This window comes from Podarcis raffonei, chromosome 1 (genome assembly GCF_027172205.1).
Source record: "Podarcis raffonei isolate rPodRaf1 chromosome 1, rPodRaf1.pri, whole genome shotgun sequence".
NCBI lineage: Eukaryota > Metazoa > Chordata > Lepidosauria > Squamata > Lacertidae > Podarcis > Podarcis raffonei.
In genome coordinates, this window is record NC_070602.1 from 48,800,956 (window position 1) to 48,822,531 (window position 21,576).

The following is a 21,576-nucleotide window of genomic DNA, read 5'->3' on the forward strand; positions in this document are numbered from 1 at the left end:
AGCGTATGTAACCTGAAGCGTATGTAACCCGAGGTACCACTGTATCTCAATGCAACCACGTTAAACAGTTCAAGGGTAAAGGAGACAACGGCATGTTTGAATGATGTAGGGAAGGAACCACAGGAAAGAGAGGATGATTGTATGGCATAGAGGAGAAATAATGTTGGGGTAGTACCAGTCAGAAGATGGGAAGTAATGGGACTGGAGAGGCACACAGAGAGGTGAGATGAGGACAACAGGGTAGTTGACTCATCAAGTGAAACAGATAATAAAAAGGAAACAGTTAATAAAGGTGTATGGGGGACCACTGAAGATTCCCAATCAATGCACAGTCAGTAGCAAGGGCTTATTAAACATACTTTTTAGCATACATGTGTATTGCATATGCTAAAAAAAAATTAAAGAGTCATGTTATATTTTAATGGATAAATGCCTTCTGTTGTAAGCACACATAGTGGTGAATTCCTGATACAGGTTACTCTGCATGGAGACTTAGCCATAAGAGGAATACTCTCATGATGTGCTTGTTTCGAAAGATGATTGTGAGTGTGCTGCTGTAATAATGTGATGTAAATTCAAAGAAAAGTCAGAATATTTTTCCAAAATAAAATATTGGCATAAGATTTATAATGGTGTGTACCTTCTACGGTTTTGTGCTCATTGAAGAGTCTCCTCAATGAGCGACTTATCAGCTTGGGGAAAATGTAAAAATGACTTAGGGGACCAGGACAAATCTTGCAAGGATAAAGACAAGCCATTTTTCTTACGGTTGGAAAACTGCTCAGCAAAATAATTTCTAGTTTCTCCCCAATCAATTTTCAGTGGAAGTAAAAGAGATTTTTAGCAGATTACCACAGACTAATAATAATGTTTCCTGATTCACTCTACTTTCTTTGGCAAAACTTAATCCCTTTACTATTTACAAATCATATTATTACATAACACAGCAAGTGCATAACAAGGAAAATGGTACTGTATTGCTGCCTGCTATACATAATGAAATCTATTTCCACTACAAACAGACCTCCATGAGAATCATTATAAATTGTTCTCAAGGATATTAGCAATCAAATAAATACCTCAGCAATGTAGCCCAGAGGAAAGAGAACACCTAATGCACTTTATATGTACCCAACAAACTCTCTCTTTTTTCTGCAACATAAAGAAATATATTCCAAAACTTGTGGTGCTCATTACAGTGGGAACTTGGAAATAAATAAAAATAATAAATAGTATGCAATATTCAAAGTATTTAACATTTATTGTCTTGTAATAATCACTTCAGGGCTATATTGGTTTGCATGTTGCTTTTGTACATGAACATTCCCCCCAATTTGATCAGAATGGCATTTAAAGCTGTGCATTGGGGCTGAGCAACAATACAGTGATTTGCCTATAGTCACCCAGAAAACGTAATGCCAGGACCCAAACACTCAAACCTACTGTTGATAGCTCAGTGGTTTTGAAGCTATGTTCCAAGGAATAATGGGATTCTCCAGAAGCTTATGAGTTTCCTCAATTAAGTAGCTAATGGCAGAAAGTATCTCTAGAAAGTAGCTTGTTCATGTCTACCAATTTGTGCATGCAGTTCATGCAGAATAACAGTGAGCCCCAACAGGCCTGGGCAAAGGCCAGGTGAACTGAGTGTGCACCCTAAAACGTTTTTCAGAATTCTCTACAAGATACAACAGTTCTTTAGTATATGTGCTTGAGTTCCTTGAAAGACAAGTTAACATGGAATATTCCCTAAAGCTAGAAAGTTAGAAAACCATTCCTCTAGCCATGTACCATATTAGTTCTGCACAGCCATATCAGATAGTATTGTACATTTCTACTGTTTCAATCAAATTCTAAGACCTGACAAGGGAATAGGGTAAATCCAATTACCACTTTCCTTCAGTAACTGATAGGAAATGGACTTATACAAATTACAAAAGAAAATGGAAGAGCAAGGTAAAATAGAGTGGAGAGTGAGTAAAACAATAGCTTTAAACCAGGGAAATATTGAAACAGATTTTGTTTTTTAAATACCTGTACCCTTATTTTCTGTCTTGGCAATGAGACACCTACTAGGCAGCTATACTTTCCACTACAAAAAAATACAGTAATATAGCTGAACAATAATGGTTAACAGCGTAAAGGACAAGCATGTCTTCAGGTCTGCTAAAGTCTTGTCTATGGCTGGATACATGTGAATTCCATGAAGCAGAATTTAGATTAGGGATGTGAGCTGACATGGGAAAGCATGTAGAAATAGGAGTTTTTAGCATCTAACAAAATGTGTAAACTTCAATCAGCAGCATGTTACACAAGGCAGGTCTAACTTATTAAAAGTATTTATAATAACCCACACAATATTGGAGGCTATGCTATAACCTCCTCCTATAGGAGCCATCATAGTCTCTAATACTGACTATCCTCCGAACAATACAACTAAATGCCAAAAAAGGGCTGCAACTCAGCGGAAGGGCACACACTTTGCATGCAAAACATCCCAGGTTCAAAACTGTTTCAGATGGACTAATGGTCTGAATCTGTAAGACAGCTATGTTTATATGATGACATGAGCACATTTTTGTGATAGACCCCGAGTTATTTATATATTGACCTTTTTTGGATCAAATAATTACTATTGCAATATCATTTTACACATTTTGAAGATTAAGATTTATTGCTTATTTGGGGGAGGGACCTCTATTAATGAGCTTTTGGGAACTGTTCCCGTTTCATACATCATTTTATTTTCTGTAGTCCACATAGACTAGATATGAATTTGTATTTTTTTTTGTTTCTTTGAATTTGTGTTTATATTTTTGCATTTTAATAGGGAGTTCCTAAATGATAAACAATTAGGGTGGTATGGTAACCATTTATTTAATTTATATGCCACCCTAAAGTCACAAAGGAGTTTATAAAGAAGCTCTATTATCCTCTCCCTTCTGTTAAAGGGTGCATAATGGACGGAGTGGAATTTTGAGAAATTTAATTTCTCCGCAAGTGTTCAACCATCTTCAGTATCAGTTAAGGTCCAGATTGTTTAGCTATGCATTCACATAGCTTCAAGATGAGGTTAAGAAAGTAAAATGGACTTCCAGAATGTATGGGGAAAAACGTTCAGTCAAAATTCACAAAGCACATGCTATTGCTGCTTCCTCATTTTTGCTTTTTGAGTTTTCCTTCTCTTAATATGCTACTCTTGCCAAGATGAATCAAGAGTGTCGGCCCGCCACTGCCTTTTGTCATAGGATCGCTGTATGTTAAACTTCCAAACAGTGAATATAAGTTGAAAATTTGGCAGAAATTCAGATTGGAGAAGCACAAGGAAAATTAAACAGAAAACATAAGGGGTGGTCAGTGCCAGGACACTGGCAGGACACTGGCAAGTGTGTACCAGGGAAAGTGGGGCTGGAGTCTGACTCAGGAGAGGAGGGCAGTGATTTGTGACGCCGGGGAAGCTTTAGAGCTGGAGGGTGGAGCACAGGATGGGTCAAAAAAAGAGGAGGAAGAGGCAGGTCCGGCAAGTGAAGGGCTGGGTGCTTCCTGTCTCCCAGAACCAGAAGTGAATAGAAGAGGGAAGAGCAAAGGAAGCTTCCATGCAGGCGTAGTCTCTGATTGTGTGCATGCAGCCCATCAGGGAAAAGTTCATAAACCGGTGGAGAGGAAGTGGTCCCCTGTTGCTGCAACTGCTCCATAAAGCATAGACCTGGGAATAGCTGCCTAGACTCTAGACTGGTAAACGTGGGTATTCAGAGCCATAGAAATGACTGTTAAGTGTCAGCTTGACAATAAAGAGTTAACTATCTGCCATGTGCATTCCTTTGGCTGGTGAGCATCCTTGACAGCACATTTCAAACTAGCTTGAAACTCTGTTTTGCAATCCTGGTTTTGAGGACAAGTGCAAATTAACGTGTGGATGAACTAACAATCTATAGTTTACCACAATCTAAGAGGCAACAAACAAAGCAGAAAGTAAAGAGAAGAGAGAGAAGAAGGCAGGGTTCATTCTTGAGGCACTAAATCATGGCTGGGCATTATGGGCAAACTGACTTTAAAGTTGAACACAAGCAGGAAAAAAGGGAGATAAATTAAACACAGGCGGAATGCAATAAACACAAAAAAGAAGAGAGCAACAATACAAATGTAAAAGAGCAGACAATGCATACATAATATAGACATATATTCTAAATTCAAAATAAGCAATGAAGAGATGAAACTAAATATGATTCTCTGGTAAAATATCTTCTGAGGAGGAGATATGAGGAGAAAAATTCAGAAGCTCTAAAGGAAGTTCTTTTGTTGTCTGACTTAGTCAGCAGTCAAAAAGAAACTGACAGAGCCCTGCATGGCCCTTGTGCCATGCAGGGGCACAGGATTTCCCTACTCAGGGGTAAGGGCCTCAAGGCTATTCTGAGCACTGGAATTTCAAAAATGGTGTCTGTGCAGGTAGAGATCTCATTTACTAACTGCCCAAAGACCAAAAATAAGAACCAAATTAATTCATTGGAGGTTTTTAAGCAGAGGTTGGATGGTCTTATGTCATGTATGATTTGGTTGAAATTCCTGCATTGCAGAGGACTGGACAAGATGACCTCTGGGGTCCCTTCCAACTCTACAATTCTATTAGTCTACATTATTCAGAGTCCTTTTGGCAATTCATTTCATGATTAAATTACAGGCCCACACAGGTTTCAAAATTGCAACCAGCCTGGCATACAAGCCAAATAGGTTCTAAAGTATTCAGAATACCATATCTGAGAAAACTGGCTTGTGGCAGCTAACAAAAAGCAATACACTAAAGTCCTGGTTATTTTTAAAAGAAGAGCATTAAATATTGATACACTGAGAAACGAACTATTTTATGTGCTTGTTTAATTTGTGTGGTTCTTCCCACACAAGAGTCTCAAAGTGACTAACAACAGTAATAATTTTAAAAGTACAATAGATAAAAAAGGCAATTCTAAAAACAACACACTCAAAGTTAATCCACAAAATCAATCACAGGACCTTCCCACCCTCTCATTAGTAAATCCCAGAATCAATGCTTTCCTGAACATAATACTTGCAGGGGTTCTTTGTCTTTTCTACATTCTCTCCCTCTCTTGTTTTTAAATTTTAATTTACTGGATTCTGCCAATGCAGCAAATATATTATTGAATACTGATACAAATATATTATGCTGTTAAACTTGACACAAAAATGTTAGCATAATGGAAAAATGAGTGATCTCCAAGCAATGCATCTAGAATGAGAGAAATATAAGATAGATAAATATTTAAAGAGCATTTGTGTCCTTACAGGTATAATTCCTAAATGACCCAACTTGTTCAGAAGTTAAAATAAATCTTAAGAACAATTTTTCCATCTCTGCAGCACTTACTGCTAGTCATAACTTTTAGTCATACTGAATACATTATTTTTCCTCAACTTTTTGTCTTTATTTTCCAACCTGCTTTTTTTTTGTAACAAAGCAAGAATATACAGCTAAATCTAGAAATGACACTCACAAGAAAGGCTGGTAGATCATGGGAACTGTAATTACAAGTAGTTAACCTCTGGTTTAAAAATCTATCAAAATTATATTTCTACAAGTGGGCAAAGCTACAACAAAGCTTTGCCCTGGGCAACAGTGGAGGAGATTTTCTCACTATCCTCCTGGCACAGACAAAAGGCATGGAAATTTCTCTCATTAACAGCCAGTCTTTGCCAGTCTCATGAGGCAGATTGCCAACCCAATCTCTTGCCAGGCTGTCTGAGCCTGGGTGCCAGCAATGTGACACAGATGGCACTCTAAGTGGCATGTATGATGAAACTGACTTTGTTCTTACGCATTGCCTTCCCTCTTGTGTTTGCTCTCAACTGTTAAACTGCAGCTTGTGCTATGGGGGGACAACTCAGCAGACCCACCCCCTCCTTGCCTTCCTGCTCCATCCCCCCTTTACATGCATGGTTTTCCTTTATCTGTTTTTGATAGGTTAGTCCCTTCTTGGTGGTTGTTTTAATTAAATATTTTATTTTTTCATACCTTCTAGGAAAAAACAATATATGTCACCCAATGAAGCAGCAACCTCAATTCTGTTTGTGGGTGGCTCCGATTCACCTCAACCTGGTCCACACAGGGCCCCAGAAAATGATTAAAAAGCAATACTGAAACTAAAAACACCACAAACTATTCTGAGAGCTTGCCACCCAAATACCTCTGCTTTAGACTGTGATACTTCCGTTGCATATATGCCCTCCACTTCTCAAGGAATAAATCAATTGCTTCCAAATTCAAGTGATGCTTATCTTCAAGGCGGAAGCTTTTAACCTCAAGCCAACCTTTGTTCTAATAGTCGTTTTAAAGATTGATGTTAAAAGATTGATAAAAGTACAGCAATACACCATGAATAAAATACTAGTGTCTTTAGACTATTTGAAGTGTAACAAAGTAAATCATACTATTATGGAGATTAATCCTGTCTCTGCTCACTCCCCCCACAATCACACACTACACATGAGGGACTACGTCTGACAGCTGGATTGGGTTGAAATCAAAAATAAAGTCCTAGTCTTTCTGATGGAAGAGTCATTATTAATACGCAGAGCATGTATTCTCCAAGGTCCTGCTAACATATACAGCCACCCTTATGGTATTCATGGATGCATGGTACAATCCCACGTTACTGAGAGCAGAAGTATTAAGGATGTGAGCATACAAATTTATCCATCTGATTGGTATCTTCCCTCCCAAAAGGACTCCAGTGGCATGGGAAAGATTTGTCTTGCTGGCCTAGCCGCGCAGTCTCTTTATTCATATTCACATATGGCCCTGCAGTGTGGGGCTGTAACTCACAGAAGCAGCTCTCATACTACTGACTGCATATGTGAAAGGGACCTGACATTGCCAGGATCGAGAAAATCAACTGCTTGAATATCCCTAAGATTAATGAACACAAGGAAAGATAGTTTCCTCACTATGGCCTTGTACCAAAAGCAGACCAAAGGAAAAGAGTAGAAGCATAGTATATTTAAAGATTCCTGTGGGAGTAGCCTTAAGGAAGAAAAAACTGCAAAAATGGGTGGAATAGGAGTAGGCTGTCATAAATCCTCCTTGGCAAATCAAAGCACACACTGTGGGGCTGGTGCACCTTCTTTGGTAACTATTCACAGCTCCCTAGGGAGGCCTGCTTTATACTGTACTTTGAAAACAACTTCCATAGCATAATCTCCATGTCCCTGTTAAACATATACATAGCTGTCAACTTTCAGATTTGAAAATAAGGGATCAGCAGCCTCGAAAATAAGGGATCAGCAGCCTCACCTGTCCCGGGGACAGTCTATGGGATATATAACAATCTGGGATAGCAGCGGGAAGCAGCAGGAAATGGCGCTGGAATAAGGGAATTTCCCGCAAAAAAAGGGAAGGTTGACAGCTATGGATATATGTCAGCAAGTGACACAACTGAGAAAACAGGAACACCGTAAAGTAGCCTGCACACAAATACAAGCCTCCTTATGGCACCGAAGTAAAATCAATTGTTTGCTTTTGAACTATTTAATACAGGTCTTTTTTTTTTGGTTTATTTTAGAAATGCAATGGAATTTTATATTATACCAAATTCCTTCTGAGACATCACATATAGAAGAACATTATTGGTATTTTCAAAAGGCAGATGGCTTTAAAGATAAAACTCTCTCACCTCTGGTGTGACATCCCTTGGCGCAAATCCTGTTCCTCCAGTAGTTAAAATCAAGTTAAGCTCCTTTTCATCACACCAGTCTATCAATGTCTCCTGGGGGGAAAAACACACACACACAAAGAAATATGTTATCAGATTTTCATGTTCATAAATAAATAAATGACAGAGCAAATTCAAACTGTGCATTTTATTTTATGAATAATTGTATTGCATTTAATTTAATCCTAAATATTGATAGTAAACTTCATTTAAAGCACTGATATTAATAGATGTGGAGGAAATTTAAAATAAATTTAAAATACCAATCGTTTCCAGTTCCAAAAATATATCAAGTGTAGGTTGATATCTAATAGAATACAATTGCTCATCCTGTTTTGTCACTCCTTTCTCCCAAGAAGCAGCCTAAACTTTTGGTTTACAAAATACCGAAGTTCCCAACCCTGAAAGCACAAACAAAACTGTTTAGTATTAGCAATAGACTATCCTGATCATAGGAAAGAAATATTAGTAACGGATTCCTTGAATTTCTAAACAAATATGTAACAGTATTTTCAAGAGCCCATAAAGCCTAGAATTGCACGACACATGAAAATGTAGAAACCATGAAAATGAAACTTTATATTTGTTCACACTCAGCTCTTTTTGCCATTCCTTCTTACTTTACTCTCTTTTGCCATTTTCCAACTTCAAAACACAGGCAATAAGGTCCATAAAGCAGGAGCCTCTATTGTGATTATATTGCCCTGTAAAGTGCTGTTTATTTTGATGGCTTTATATAAATAATAGCAAATTTGCCACCCCAGAAATAGCACTTCAGTACAAAGGATTGAATCAATCCTTCAACGGAAAAAGTACATGGTTCAGAAACAAATTTATGTTGGAATTCATAAAAATAAAATAAAATATACTACTCTGTCCAGTTTTTTTCCTACCAGGAAGCAAAAGGTACAGTAATCTTAGCAGATGTGTCCTAAGGTTATCACTAGTAAGCCCGCAACTTACATGGGGGTTAGTAAAGGTAAAGGTACACCTGCCCGTACGGGCCAGTCGTGTCCGACTCTAGGGTTTTGCACCCATCTCACTTAAGAGGCCGGGGGCCAGCGCTGTCCGGAGACACTTTAGTATTAGCAATAGACTATCCTGATCATAGGAAAGAAATATTAGTAACGGATTCCTTGAATTTCTAAACAAATATGTAACAGTATTTTCAAGAGCCCATAAAGCCTAGAATTGCACGACACATGAAAATGTAGAAACCATGAAAATGAAACTTTATATTTGTGACAAAGCTGCTCTGGTGAGCCAGCACCAGCGCAGCACACGGAAACGGCGTTTACCTTCCCGCTATAAAGCGGTACCTATTTATCTACTTGTACTTAGGGGTGCTTTCGAACTGCTAGGTGGGCAGGAGCTGGGACTGAAAGACGGGAGCTCACCCCGCCGCGGGGATTCGAACCGCCGACCATGCGATCGGCAAGTCCTAGGCACTGAGGTTTTACCCACAGCGCCACTGGCGTCCCTTACATGGGGGTTACATTCCTGCAATCACACCTAAAGCCAAAATCACATATAGTCAAAACACACTGGGTTCAATGGTGGATGGGACTGCCAAAGTCTTTTTTTTCCTGGAGCGAAAAAAATATTCAGTAGAGTGATCTGAATATTGCCAGACGCTGATCATTATGATCAAACTATCTCGGTTCAGGAGGGCCCACAGTCTGCATACTAGCCAAACATTATTGAGGGCAGGGGTAAAGAAATGGGAGCAGCATATTGGGGGAAAGTGAGATCAGCGTGATCCTTCCTCAATCCACATCCCAGAGCTATACAGCATTCTTTCCCCATGAGTTTAATACACTGTTTAGAGGGGCATGACCCTGACAAAGGCTAAAGATTCTGGAATAAATTGGGGAAACAAGAGGAACTCCCTCCTGTGGTATGTACAATCAACCCTACCTTCCCCTTGTATCAGGCCTTACAGTGGTGCCTCGCAAGACAAAAAGAATCCATTCTGCGAGTCTCTTCGTCTAGCGGTTTTTCGTCTTGCGAAGCAAGCCCATTGACGGATTAGCGGATTAGCGCTATTAGCGGTTTAGAAAAGGGGGGGGGGGAGGAAAAAAAGCCCGCAGGAACTCGCAATACATTTTCGTTTTGCGAAGCAAGCCCATAGGAAATTCGTTTTGCGAAGCACCTCCAAAACGGAAAACTCTTTCGTCTAGCGAGTTTTCCGTCTTGCGAGGCATTCGTCTTGCGGGGCACCACTGTATTTCTATTTGCTTTCCATTATTTATACTGGTCTGGAGTTTTAAAATGGTTATTTCTCTCTGTGTTTTATCTTTGGTGGTCTGGATTAGGATATTTACATGCTGCTATTTTGTTAATATTTTATAACATGTTTTTTACATTGCTTTTAATGAATGTTTGTTTACATTAAATTTATATTAGGTTGGTTCTGTTGTCAGCCGCTTTGTGGAAGGTTGTGTCTGGGGAAAAATGTGATATAATATAATGATTTAATAAGAAACATCAGCATTAACCACTGCTACATTAGTAGATACATCAAAGTACTAATCTTGCTATACATAGACAATTTATTTCAAAAATTCTTTAAGCTACGTTTATTAAAACAAACATCACAGAAATTGTAAAAACTTTAGATCCCTTACTAGGAATTTGATTTTCAACCAATTAAAATTAAATAAATTAAATGATGACTTATTGCCAGTTATTTTTCTCAGCAGGGTTGCAAGCATCTGATATACAGCCCTATGATTATTTCCAGAACATTTTAGGCTAAAACAGCAATTATAGATTACAATGTAAGAAAATAGGTCTAAGATTCAAGAATAGCTTACAGATAGATGTTAACCAGAATTTCTTTACTCAGAATTGGCCATTTGTCAATGTTTCAAAGATATGAAACTGAAGATTGCTCAGTTGCTACTGAGGCCACAAATAAAATGGTTACTTGTCATTAAATTAGTAACAGCTGTAGATAGCTTAAAATTCAAATCAACAGAGAGACTTCAATAATTGGGGCCTCAAGAGTTAACAGTACCATCACTTACATGAAACACAAAAGTTAACTGTCTACAACAATGAAAGGGAGTGAACATGTTCTGCTCTGCATACCAAACAAAATTTCATTTTATAGCATCATCTCAATCAAAGCAACACACAACAGAATATACAACAGAATATGATCAAATAATTATAACTGCTAAAGAAAATGAACAATCAACAACACCCATGTTAAATGACCCATGTCTAGGAAGGTGAAAATGATTTTCTATATACCTTTTAAAAAATGTTCTTTATACACACACAAGCCCACACACCTTAAATTTTACTTGAAGCAAATTCTTCAAGGTGCTTTAGTAAAAAGCTAACATGGAACCATATAAAAATAATTTAATAATTTTGGTGTACGGTTTTTAAAGAAATGAATACAATTATGAATTGTTATATTATTCCTTCTCCCCAGCCTGCATTGCTATCTATTTTTTGTCTCATTTCTAGAGAGACCTAAACTGAGCTATTATTTCTTTTTGGTATTGGAACATGCTTGACCCATAAACTACAAATCTGCAGGTTTGATTTTATTACATATGTCAATAAGGAAGAACATAGTTCATCCCCTCCCTTTGCTTATCAGTGGATTTGGTTAATTCAATGATATATAATATTGTTATTCAGTAAGATTCATCTCACCCACAGAAATTAGTTGCTAAGTTGCTGGGTGAAGGGTCCTCCCCACCCCTCAGTTAAACCTCATGCCTGCCTCCCCCCGCCTTCATTAAACAGCTTGCCTGGGCTGGGCTGGTGTTCCTCATGTTGCAGTTGGCATGGATGCCTATTAGCAGCCAGCAAACTGCAGAGTGTGGTGACATTTTACACTCTTACGTATACAGGAAGATTGTGCATATAAGAATTAAGAGTGTTAAAGGGAAACACATTCTGAAGGTTTTTGTCAAGCTGCACACATGAAGACACAGCAGTTTTGGTACTAAGTAACATGAAATTTGCATCATTGTAATTTTAATATGGGCAACCAAAATTAGTGTCCTCGGCTATTCCTGTTGTGTTTGAATCAGACACCAAGTGGCGCTTTCTTCTATGAAAGGACTATTCCTGCATAGAAACAAATTTCCTTGCGCAAAACATGAGTCATTTTTAGAACTGTGAAAACTCATGGAAATCCCTCAGGGCTACAGAGTGTGCATATACACACTCACACTCATAACACTGAAAGAAAGAGACACACAGAGCAACCTTTAAAGGAATACCAAGCTATTTATGTGCTTTCAAAAGGCTCCTTATAGTAGTGATGAGCCCACATCATTTTCGTAACATCTGACTACCTCTTTTTATTCTACAGGATAAAAGTACTTCTAACAGCCCAATCCTCTGTGTCTTTCCTTTAAATCCTTCCTTGCATTTGGCTTTACTGCTGGTAAATTATCATTCAACTCATCTAAAGCTATTTAAAATCACCCCACTTCAGGTTTTGAAAGGTGAACCAATAACATTATGTTTGTGTGTAGTCAAAATATCTCAGTAGCATTTGAATCAATACAGCATTTGCTCAGCATTCAGAAGCTCACAGGTTCACTCCCCGGCATCTCCAGGTAGGCTTAGGAGAGAACCTTGTATGGAGACCTGCTGCCTGACCATGTAAACAGTTCTGAGATAGATGGACCAACGGTCTGACTTAATATAAGGCAGTTTCCTATGTTTCTATAGTTGCTTTTATACAAAGAATATCTGAGCACTGTGATTCTGTAAAAAATAATAATAATGCACCTGATACTAAAAGAATTCAAAGTGATCAATCAAGTTCATTGGAAAACATTTTATCCTCTTAGTGCAGTGCTTACGATTTCATTATCAGCTAGAAAAGATTTAGAGCATGTTCACATATGCACAGACTTAATTTGATTTCTCTGCACATCTTGAAGAACTGAAAAGCACAGCAGTGCTGCACAAGGGGCTTTCTAGACACTGCCAATCAGAAATGACTGCAAAGCCCCCTTTTGCCAAGCCTTGCCTTTACCTGCCTTGTACCTGCCATAAATGGCATCAGGAATAGGACAGGTGGGCATGACTTGCACAAACAGCCTCGTGGACCAAATGGAGAGGCTTGATGGATCAAATTTACAACACAGACTGGAGGTTCCCAGCCCCTGAATAAAAGCAACCAACACTGTTCTTAGCAGAGCTGAGGTGCTCTGTTAAGATAACTATGAAGCCCCAATGCGCTACTGAGATACATGGAGGTGCCAGGGTTCGGGTTTGTTTTAACTGGATTGGGGGGCAGGGCGGCTAGGTAAAGGTAAAGGGACCCCTGACCATTAGGTCCAGTCGTGGCCAACTCTGGGGTTGCGGCACTCATCTCGCTTTATTGGCTGAAGGAGCCAGAGTACAGCTTCTGGGTCATCCCAAAACACAGCCCAGTGAGGATAGAGCATGTTCAGTGGCCACAAAATGCAGAGTGCAGGGGGTAGAGCAGGATGGAATGGATTATTTTGAAAGAATGGACCTGAGCAATCTAACAGATCAGTTACGTGAGTCATTGCATCTGTGAAGATATTTTCATGTGTAAAATAGCCTTTCCTGACAATAAACAGGGAAGAAGCTTCTCATGCTTGCATTGTTATTTAACTCTACTCCACATTTTTTTAATAGGATAAAACCAGCCCTTCAAAATCTTTGTACTGTTAAGTTATTTGTAGCACAAGAGCAGGGAACTTCAGGCCCAGGTCTCTCTTCTGGCGCTTGAGACTCTCCCCATCGAAATGTGACAATATTCCTTACTTGCTTGAATGGAGAGATAAGTTTATAAACCTGCATCGCTAGACTGTAGTCTACAGTATAAAGTTACAACTCACACCTGCTGCTTGCCCACTTTGGCCTGCTCATTCCTGGCATGCAGTCAGGTTCCCCACCCCTGTCCAAATGGAACATTAAATTAATTAAAACAGATGGCTTTCAAAATGTTTGGTGAAAATAGTAAACCATCAAAAGAAAAAAATATTTTTAGAAACGTCAGTAAAATTAGTAAAAGCAGCAACAATTAGTAAGACCATATATCTTCCATCTCAGTTTTTGAGATTGCTACCCTGGGCTCCTTTGAGAGGAAGAGTGGGGTATAACTTTAACAAACAAACAAATCTTTTCCCCTAAACAATAGTCTCTATGTGATGCAATACAAGCCAATTAAAAAACCTTTATGAGCTTCAAAAGCAGCTTTGACACAACACTGGGTATGTGTACACCAAAGTAACTCCATCTTGGACCTGATGTATCTGAAAGGTTACTGAAGGTTGTTTTAAAAGTTTGATGAAAGAGTCCATCCCCCGTCCCCACCACCAAACGTTGTAAGCTTTGCAAAAAGGAATTCAGTTAACGTCTATACCAAAGATGCTTCTTTTATTGTGTAGGCGTTATCTTCAGAATTACCACTGAGATCACTAATTATCTTAATTCTCTCTGATTTATGAGAGTTCATTTGAATTTGTGTGGGTGATGACAACTTTAGGATTATATCTTAGACCTGCTCTTTACCTCACTGGGTAAAAATACCCTTTCCAAGATCACCAGTTCCTTGATCTTCAAAAGCAACCCCACGGGAATGCTAACTTGTTAAACCACCACCACACTTTTCCAGTGCCACTTCCGAATATCCAATGCCCTACACCTCATAAAAGCGTAACATGGGAACATAAGAAGGCCCATCTAATCCAGCATTCTGTTTTCACAGTGGAAAATCAGATACCTATGAAAGCCCATAAGCAGGGCATGAGCATAATAGGCCTCCCCCTCCAACAGCTGCTTGTGAGAAGTGAAGTTACAGGGAACCATGAGGGGTCTTCTTGGTAGTGGTGCCCTCCCTGTGGCACACCCTCTCTTCAGATGTCAAGAAGATAAAGAATTATATAACTTTTAGAAGACATCTGAAGGCAGCCCTGTATCAGGAAGCTTTTAATGTTTGATGTTTTTATTATGTTTTTAGATATGCTGTAAGCTGCCCAGAGTGGCTGGGGAAACCCAGACAGATGGGCGGAATAAAAATATTATTATTATTATTATTATTATTATTATTATTATTATTATTATAGGGAGCGGGTGGCGCTGTGGTCTGAACCACTGAGCCTCTTCGGCTTGCTGATTGGAAAGTTGGCAGTTGGAATCCCTGCGACGGGGTGAGCTCCTATTGCTCAGTCCCTGCTCCTGCCAACCTAGCAGTCTGAAAGCACAATAGTGCAAGTAGATAAATAGGTACCACTGTGGCGGGAAGGTAAACGGCGTTTCCGTGCGCTCTCGCTTCCGTCATGGTGTTCTGTTGCGTCAGAAGCAGTTTAGTCATGCTGGCCACATGACCTAGAAAGCAGTCTGAGGACAAATGCTGGCTCCCTCGGCCTGAAAATGAGATGAGCACCGCAACCCCATAGTCACCTTTGACTGGACTTAACCGTCCAGGGGTCATTTACCTTTACCTTTTTTAACCTATTATTATTATTATTATTATTATTATTATTATTATTATTAAGCCTAATAGGTTAAGAAGTCAAATAATTCAAGTTAGGAATTAGCATATTATGTTTCTTCTCCAGTTTCTATTTCTCATGTGCTGCTTCTTGAGTTTTACAATGTTATAAATTTGATTCTACACTTTATGAAGCTGTATTGTGTGCTAATACAGTTTTGCATAATATTTGTACTTTGTGTCTCCACTGAAAATTAAATAATTTATTTGGACAGAGCTGCAAACTGGGGAATTACTTGCCTTTATCACCTAAACTTAATTAGGGCCAATTTGCCAAGGACAAACTACTAGGGGGAAAGGCAAAATACTCAAGCCTTTCAGTACACCTAACCATGATCTCACAGGATCATGATCTCACAGTCATGATTAAATGTTAAATTTTCTGATTGGCATTTTCTGATCACACAAGTTAAAAAGTGCAATCCAATACATGTATGTTCTGAACTAAGAACTTTGTTATGGTCCATCCAGATAACGAAGACACATGTCTGATATAGTTAATTCTTTATTGGAAATAGGAACACTTTCAGTGCTTCCACAGTGCTCTGGATACACATGCTAACACACTTCTAGCCTCTAGGGAGCTATCCACAGATCTGGGCCAAAAGAGCAGTTGCAGCAACAGTGGGGCCCCTCGCCTCCTCCAGCTTATATACCCTCCTTTGATGGGCTGTGTGCTCACAACCTGTGTTGTGTGCTTCTCCTGCATGGAAGTTGTCACTGCTCTTCCCTTTTCAAGCCCCTCCTGGTTCTAGGAGACAGTGGGGAGGGGGAAGATGAGGAATCTACTGACCCGTCCCTCATATAAACTGTCCCTTCCTCCTCTACCTTGGACTGTCCCACCTCTCCTGGCTCCTGCCTTGCAGGTGGTGTGACACCCCATAAATCATTGGTTCCCTCTCCCGGGTCACTCCACCTGGTGCCCTGCTTCTGCCACACACTTTGTAGCTCTGTCAGTCCCTGACACACCACTGAGTTCCAACAGAACTTACTCCCAGGTATGTGCACATATGATTGCAGCCTAGAAAATTTAACTCAGTTGGTGCTGCACCTTTACTGAACTCTGATGACTCACTGACAGTATTTCTTCTTTGCACTTCTCAAGGATGGTCAAGTCACATCATTTCTAAAACCCTACTGGTAATCCAAAGATATAAACAGACAAAATACTGCCACAGAAAATCAAATCAGACTATTAGTAGGTATACTCAAGCATGTTTTCACTGTGGTAGAGCTTTCCCCCATATTTGTGAATATCCAAAAAAGAACAAACACTAATTCAGTGCCCTGTCTGAAAGTGTGGGGAGGCTTTGGAGGACACTTTTTATTTCACGAACTGAAATTTGTACCTGAAATTTTTGCAGCTATGAAATATTTTTCCTCTAATATATAAGCATGGGGAAGAGAACAAATGAGAAATTATATTTATCTCCCATTTGGATTAAGGCATAATTGCAAAACTCTGTGGTGTCTGGTTAAACTTTGATCAGAACAAGGATACATATGTGAGAAAAAGGGCACGAGATTTGGATCTAAGAATAACCAGGAAAAAATAGAACTGGATTTGGGGCGTTCCATTCTAATATTATTTCAAGAGATCTAAATGAGAACTATTTTAAAACCCTCTATCAATGACATTTAACACCTTATAAATTGAATTTAATATGGAAGTTAGGATCAGATAAATGTTGGAGATGTGGCTCAAATAAAGCAGATTACATACACATCTTTTCTTGTTATAGCAATTCCAATATGCCAGAATATCTAACATGTTTCTGATGCTATCTTTTAACTGTCTTTTAGGCAGAAATCCACATTGATCGTGATGAACATGATCCTGTAAAATCCAACCTTATGCTGCTTTCAACTTGCTATAAGAGTTTTCCTTTATGCTCTATATCTTTAGTTTATTTTGTGTGTGTTTGTGTGTGTGTGATTAAAAAATTACTAACATTATGAAAATGTGCAAAGATAATCAATTTATTTTAAAATTGGTCTCTATTCATATTGGAATTATTCTTTGGGAGGGTGGGTGGAATTAATAATGGAGCAATGCCCCATTGAGATGTAAAAAGAAAAGTTGATTTTATATTTTTTTTCTGCAGAGGAAAGAAATAAGAAATGACTGTAATAAAGAAAATATAACTCAAAATTGATATTAAATTAAAATTCCTATTATTTTTTTAAACAAAACAGAGTTAAAATAATTATTCAATATTAATTCACAAATAACAGAACTATACTGATGTAGTAACATGTTGGAAACAGCTTGTAAGACAGTGCTTTTTTGCAGAGCAGGAGTGGGGCAGGGGCAGGGGCAGAGCGGGGTGTTCAAATTGCATGTGATTTCACGCAAGCATGCAGTGACCTGGAATGCACCCACCATGCAAATCAGGGGTTGCCTGTATATCCCATTTAAAGATTATTTCCTGGGTTTCCTTCTTGTTGCTTTATATATTTCTTTACTTGGCTCTGTTTTCATTTTTTTTATTTATATATATATTTTAATTTCCAGAAAAAAAGGTTGTAAGTTATTTTGCATAAAGCATTATCTAACAAGATCTGGTGACAATCTACGTCGTCCATATGCAATTATAGATCACTGTTGAACAAATACAGAGATAAAATAAAACCAAAATAAATAAACCTTTTCATGTTTTTTATCTCCAGGTGTTGTTTTCTTTTCCTTACACAGATGACCTTCAGCTCAATTTTCCTTTTCTGATTTATCCTCTTCTATCTTAACTGATATTGCTTAATCACCCACTGGATGACTTCTCATTTTCTAACACTAAACTCTGGTAAAACTGGGCTCCAGCTCTTTACTCCTCATTCTTTTCCTTTTTCTCAGGCATTCTTTCAATTTTCTTTGTCAGAAAAAAATCCATATCCCTTCCCAAAATTTGTTATCTCTTTGTGAGTTCAGTGAGACACCTCGTGAGCAAATATGGTTGGGACTGCATTGTTAAGTATTAATGGTCTAGATGATATTAGATTGCCATCTCTCACCAGCCCCAAATAGGATGGCCAAAATGATCAGGAGTGATGTGTGTGTTGTAGTTCAGCAACAACTGGAAGGCATCTCCCATATCTGGTTAAACAACATGACTTCAGTCTGGAGCTTTGAAGCTTAAGTAAAGGTAAAGGTACCCCTGCCTGTACGGGCCAGTCTTGACAGACTCTAGGGTTGTGCGCCCATCTCACTCAAGAGGCCGGGGGCCAGCGCTGTCCGGAGACACTTCCGGGTCATGTGGCCAGCGTGACATCGCTGCTCTGGCGAGCCAGAGCCGCACACGGAAATGCCGTTTACCTTCCCGCTAGTAAGCGGTCCCTATTTATCTACTTGCACCCGGGGGTGCTTTTGAACTGCTAGGTTGGCAGGTGCTGGGACCGAACAACGGGAGCGCACCCCGCCGCGGGGATTCGAACCGCCGACCTTTCGATCGGCAAGCCCTAGGCGCTGAGGCTTTTACTGACAGCGCCACCTGAAGCTTAGCAGTTTTCAAACCCAGCAATACTTCAGATTTGAAAGGCTACCGCTAGATTAAACAAAATGAGGTGAGTCTAGATACAGACAGAAGCAGCTGCAGATTTGGATGGACAAAAGTGTATCTTGATTTAATCAAGAAAAAATATATTGAGAAAATGATGTTTTTGTTAGTGATAGAAAAGGCAGCAGCAGCATTTATTTACACCTGCATGAAATTAACAAGAGCAAAGGCAAAAAGAAAACCTTTACAGCTACCATTGAACATAACTGCTGAAGAAATTTATAAAGATCGTGCTGAGATGAAATCAACTACTCTCTGAGGTGTCAAGAGTACTTTGTTTTTAAATTCATACCATGGGTATTGTTGCTAATTTCAGAAATGTATGCACACACATCCACAAGAGATTTCACGAGAATGCCAAAAAACAGCAGCAGGGTAGAGGATATAATTTGGGGTTTATAAAGAAAAAAGGCACAAGAGGAATGGAGGAATATGGGGAAAACAAAATAAACAGTGTTTCCCCAAGCACTAAGCCTATGGTGATGAAAGCAGATAGGCATTTATATAGTTATGTCACTGAAGTCCATTGCTTCCAATTTCAAATCTGTCTGGATTGTAATGTTTTAGATGTATTCTGAAATGAGTAGAAAAGAGCCCGCATTACTATTAGCCATCAACAGCCTTATCCTCCATGAATTTGTCTAATCCTCTACTAAAACCATCCAAGTTGGTGGCCATCAGTACCTCTTGTGTGAATGAATCCCATATGTGATATGTTAAGAAGCGCTGTGTTTTGTCTGTTCAGAATCTTTCAGCTTCAACATTCAGTTTCACTGGATGCCCACAAGTTCTATCATCATCATCATCATCATCATCATCATCATCATCATCACCATCATCTTAATTTATTCATACCACACTTTTCCCTGATGGGACTCAAGGCAGCTTATAGATAAAGGAAAGAAGTGCTAAAACACAAAAACTCAGTAATTAAAATACTAGTAAACCTTGATAGAATCAAAACTATATACATATATTAAATCTGTTTAGAACATGTTCTAATGTTATGGGAAAGAGAGAAAAACTTTTCTCTATCCATTTTCTCCATACCATGCATAATTTTATATACTTCTACTATATCACCTCTTTTTGGCCTTTAAACAAAAAAGCCCCAAATGCTGCAACCACAGGGGAGTTGCCTTTATCATTTTGGTTGCCATTTTCTGAAACTTTTCCAACTCTACATCCTTTTTGAAGTGAGGCAATCAGATGTTCAAGTTGATGGCCATCACTACCTCGTATGGGAATGAATTCTATACTATAACTATGAGCTGTGTGAATAAGCTTTTTCTTTTCTCTGTCCTGAAAATTTCAACATTCAGTATCATTGGAAGGCTCCGACTTCCAGTATTATGAGAGGGAGAAAAACCTCCCTATTTATTTTTTTTCTATATCATGCATCATTTTCTACACTTCTAGAATGCCCTTTACTTGCCTTTACTCTAAACTAAAAAGCCCCAAATTTCATAACCCTTAAGAAGTCTCACTTCTCAGCCTCCATTGCATCTGCTAGCTCTCGCCTGGCACAACTTTTTAGTATAATTAGGTCTTTAACGTCCCTGGAGGGACAGCCGAATTAAAATAACACATTGACAAATAGCTGTGAGGCATTTGCGAGCTTTTTTGCAGAGAAGGTCTGGTTGCTCCGCCATGACCTCCCTGCCAATTTGGATACAATAACGGAACTGGAGGCCCCTCAACTATCCTCGGGTCCAGTATTGGACCGCTTTGACCGGATATCCCCGGCCAATGTGAACAGACTCCCATCTCTTGCGGAGGCGCAATTAGTGCCAGCGCCATCCGTTAAGAGTTTGGGTGTAATCTTCAATACCTCCCTTTCTATGGAGGCACAAGTTACAGCTATAACAAAGGCGGCATTTTTTCATCTCCGCCAAGCTAAGCAGTTGGCTTCTTACCTCTCTCGCCCTGACCTAGCCACTGTGATCCACGCGATGGTCACCTCCAGACTTGATTATTCTAACTTACTCTATTCTAACTTACTCCCTTGAGACTGACCCAGAAACTCCAGCGGGTGCAGAATGCCGCGACGAGACTCCTTACGGGCTCCTTGCCGCAGGATCACATTCACCCAGTGCTATACCAGCTGCACTGGCTCCCAGTGGAGTACAGGACCAGGTTTAAGGTGCTGGTTTTAACCTTTAAAGACCAATACGTCCTAGGACCCTCGTACCTACAGGACCGCCTCTCCGGGTATGTCCCACGGAGGACCTTACGGTCTTCAAATAAAAACATATTGGAGATCCTGTGCCACAGGGAGGTTAGACTGGCCTCGATCAGAGCCAGGGCTTTTTCGGCTGTGGCCCCAATCTGGTGGAACGCTCTGTCACAAGAGACAAGGGCACTACGGGACTTGACATCTTTCTGCAGGGCCTGCAACACGGTGCTGTTCCGCCAGGCCTTTGGCCAAGGCACAGTTTGACCCCTTTCTCCTTCTGTAATCTTCATAGAACTCTAACCCAATGGTTGCCATTAATTTGATGCTGAATTGAGTCTAGAATGTATTTTAATTAATTGACTGTGCAATTTTATGTACACTTTGCTATTTTTACTTGTTGTTAGCCGCTCTGAGCCCAGCTTTAGCCAGGGAGGGCGGGATTATTATTATTATTATTATTATTATTATTATTTTATTATTCCTCATAAGGGAGTTGCTCTGTAAATGTTACTCTGTGAAAGCCCCTATGAATGCATCACCATACGGACAGCCTCATTTTTAAAGTGCAGTCATTCCGCTGCCAAGCAGTTCATGTAGCTTTGCATTTGTAAATTGTTTAAAATA

General features: G+C 39.3%; 1 protein-coding gene across 20 annotated transcripts in view; it reads right to left on the reverse strand.

The window, feature by feature from the left end:
* Window positions 1–21,576, reverse strand: part of GPHN (gephyrin) — a 234,953-nt gene that overhangs the window by 146,885 nt on the left and 66,492 nt on the right. For all 20 annotated transcript variants that reach the window (XM_053385637.1, XM_053385662.1, XM_053385629.1 and 17 more), the window contains one exon: window positions 7,680–7,772. In XM_053385637.1, the coding sequence (XP_053241612.1) occupies window positions 7,680–7,772 (93 nt within the window). The remainder of the gene's footprint in view (window positions 1–7,679; window positions 7,773–21,576) is intronic.